The 3196-nt window shown below is 34.8% G+C and overlaps 1 protein-coding gene across 1 annotated transcript; it reads left to right on the forward strand.

Annotated features, from left to right (window-relative positions):
* Window positions 1-476: 476 nt before the first annotated feature.
* LOC110944937 (GDSL esterase/lipase At1g28590) lies at window positions 477-2980 on the forward strand. The gene is made up of 5 exons (XM_022186584.2): window positions 477-722; window positions 1647-1865; window positions 1932-2080; window positions 2189-2468; window positions 2557-2980. Exons 1-5 carry the CDS (start codon window positions 479-481, stop codon window positions 2781-2783), a joined length of 1119 nt encoding a protein of 372 aa, XP_022042276.1. The 5' UTR covers window positions 477-478; the 3' UTR covers window positions 2784-2980.
* The last annotated feature ends 216 nt before the right edge of the window (window positions 2981-3196 follow it).

The raw sequence follows: 3196 nt of genomic DNA on the forward strand, positions 1-3196 counted from the left end.
ATTATTTGTCAAAAAAAAAGGAAATTCATTACGCACACCCCAGGCCTGGCTCATCACTTGGGTGAGGTGATGACCTCTTGGTACGTGGCCCAGGGGCGGACCTACATAGTGGTCAGGGTGGGCGGGCGCACCCCTTGAAAAAAAATTTTAGTGTATATTTTAGGCAAAAAAACCCAACCGCGCCCCTTGAAAATATGGTTGAACACCTCATCCGCACCCCCAGCAAATAATTTCTAGGTCCGCCACTGACGTGGCCCCTTACGTGGTGGTTCATCACCAAGTGATGGTCAACCTTTACACCCACCGGCCTTAATTAAAGAATTCGATTATTTTAGAAAACTTGTTAATTTGTTTAAACTCCCAACACGTGTCTATTTGTGACTTGGGTACGTTAGCTTAACCAATTCTATATGTGTGATAAGTTTCCCTTATAAATAGATACATAGATATTGATTCAGGAAACCAACTCAAGTTATCAATGGCCATTTCCATTTGCTTTGCAATATTGTTACTTATGTCTAGGATCTCGTATGCTTATGAGTGCAATTATACTTCCATCATCAGCTTTGGCAACTCACTAGCAGACACAGGCAACATTAAAAATCTAGTCGCTATTCATCACAGCGAGCCACCGCATTTTTTATTCCCACCTTATGGAGAAACTTTCTTTCATAAACCCACTGGTCGCTGCTCCAATGGCCGCCTCATTATTGACTTCATAGGTACCAACCATTCCATACAACATTTACCTAAATTTGTAACTAGCTAGCCAGATGTTTGATATGATCAAGCTGGATTTGCTTTGGGTAATATCTTGTCTTGCTAAAACATAATATAATATTACCTTGATTATAACAATACCAACCTAATTACCTATTTTTAATATTTCTTATTACATGTTTAAATCATTATTTGGCGTTGCTTTGAGCTTCATTTTTATATGAACCCGTAGCATGTTATGTTATTTAACTTCATCGCTTAGTTAATTCAAAATTTCAGTGAACTCAACAAGGTATAAACGGTTTGAACAGTTTGAATGGTAAATAAGGGAAACATGTTAGAAATTGTGAATATAAAAAAAAAACACTCATTTTTTGCCATTTAAACTATGGATATTATAGAGAATTTTGTTAGAAATTGTTAATATAATAACAATGGAGCAAAAATATAATTTAATGATAAAGATAATAACTTAAAAAAAAGATGTTAGAGCATTCACAATCAGTTTCCTAAATTCTGTGAGAGAGTTTTTTATATTATGAAAATTGATTGTAGGTGGTTGGAAGTGGTTGTGAGTAGAGGGGAGAGAAACCGTTACTCTTTATCTGTAAATTTGGGAGGACACTGTTCACCATTTATAATTTTTTAATATATTTTGAAAGTGGTTGTGAGTAGAGAAGAGAGAAAAGGTAATGATAAAAATATAAAAAAAAATATTATTTAATTGAAATGAGAAAGAAAATATAGTTGTTTTTAGTGAAATGCTCTTAGATATGGATGATAACAATACTAGTATAAATATACAAACTTGATCAAATTATACAAGTAACAACTAGAAAGTTTTTATAAGGCAGGTTTTACGTAATTAATATTTGGTTATTATCTACTCCTAGTAATTGAAATAATTTCTTTCTTTGGGTGTGAAGCTGAAGGTCTTGGATTGCCATTGATACCACCGTATGTGGGTGACAAGAGCAATCTTAGAAAGAAAGAAGTACGACAAGGAGTGAACTACGCGGTGGCGGGTGCAACCGCCTTGAGTTCATCTTTTCATGAAGCAAGAGGAGTTTCAAATCCAACTACCAATGCAAGCTTACAAGTTCAACTCAAATGGTTTAAACAATCCATATGTCCCACTTCTTCAGGTACTTTAATAGCCCATAATGATTGTTCTTTACCTGATTCAATCTATACTAATTTTTCTCCGGTAGATTGCCAACACTTGCTTCAACATTCACTAATTCTTATGGGTGAGATTGGTGGCAATGACTACAATCATGAACTAAGAGCGGGTAAACCCATCAATGAAGTCAAGTCGTTTGTTCCTCTTGTTATCAAAACTATCATTGCAGCAGTTAACGTAAGATACAGCATAATCAAAGCAATTATATATATTTGCAATACTATCTAGTAATGGTTTGTGGGATCGATAACAAGATATCATCAACTTTATGAAAAATTCGTGCAGGAAGTAATTAAACTTGGTGCTAAAACCATCATTGTTCCTGGAAACTTTCCCATCGGATGCTCATCAAGCTATTTGGCGATGTACAATAACTCTGATACCAAGATGTATGATAACAAAACTGGTTGCATCATTTGGTTAAACAAATTTGCAGAGTACCATAATCAACTACTCCAAAGGGAATTAGAGAAAATCCGAAAGTTTAATTACCACCATGTCAATATCATTTATGCTGATTACTACAATGCTGCCATGCAGCTTTATCGATCCCCAAAAGAATTTGGTAACTTTTCGTTAAATAACTTTCCATGATATTTTTTGTTAAGTATGAATATATGTGTAGAATCATGGTGTGTAAATATTAATTACAGGGTTTTTGAACGGAGCTTTGAAGGCATGTTGTGGTGCAGGAGGACCATATAACTTCAACGAGACAGTTGAATGTGGTGCTGCATCATCCACTACATGTGCTGATCCAGATACATACGTTAGCTGGGATGGAGTACATTTGACAGAGGCTGCATATAGATTGATTTATAGGAGTTTATTTAAAGGTTCATACACCATGCCCCGATTCAACTCCTTGTGTAGAAGCTAAAGGCATCTCGATTTATGCACCGTGAATGTAGTACTATATAAATTCATAAACATAATAAAGCTATCAAATACATATGGAGCAATGCATATACAATAAGCATGGTGTATATATTATGAGATTCGTGTACGGATTTATATTATGCATATTTAATGATGGTTTTTGTAACACCACACCCGAAAATAATATGATGTTGCATATTTACATTAATAGGTTCAAAGATTAATGTTCTGGATTGTTCCTTTTGCGTCCTTCAACAATTGGAGTGAAAATCTTCAACTGAATAAACCTCCAAAAATAGCTCTGATCCCGAATTTAGCCATCAAGTTTTATAACTAGACAAATTCAACCGATTAAAACTTGTAGAATAGTGAACCGAGCAATCGTATTCACTCATAACTCATATTACACCAACC

Source organism: Helianthus annuus, chromosome 1 (genome assembly GCF_002127325.2).
Source record: "Helianthus annuus cultivar XRQ/B chromosome 1, HanXRQr2.0-SUNRISE, whole genome shotgun sequence".
Lineage (NCBI taxonomy): Eukaryota > Viridiplantae > Streptophyta > Magnoliopsida > Asterales > Asteraceae > Helianthus > Helianthus annuus.

Coding starts and splice junctions, on each gene's coding strand:
- LOC110944937 (XM_022186584.2), top strand. CDS start 479: ATGGCCATTTCCATTTGCTTTGCAATATTGTTACTTATGTCTAGGATC. Junction 1,866..1,931: donor CATATGTCCCACTTCTTCAG/GTACTTTAATAG, acceptor TTTCTCCGGTAG/ATTGCCAACACTTGCTTCAA. Junction 2,469..2,556: donor TCGATCCCCAAAAGAATTTG/GTAACTTTTCGT, acceptor TATTAATTACAG/GGTTTTTGAACGGAGCTTTG.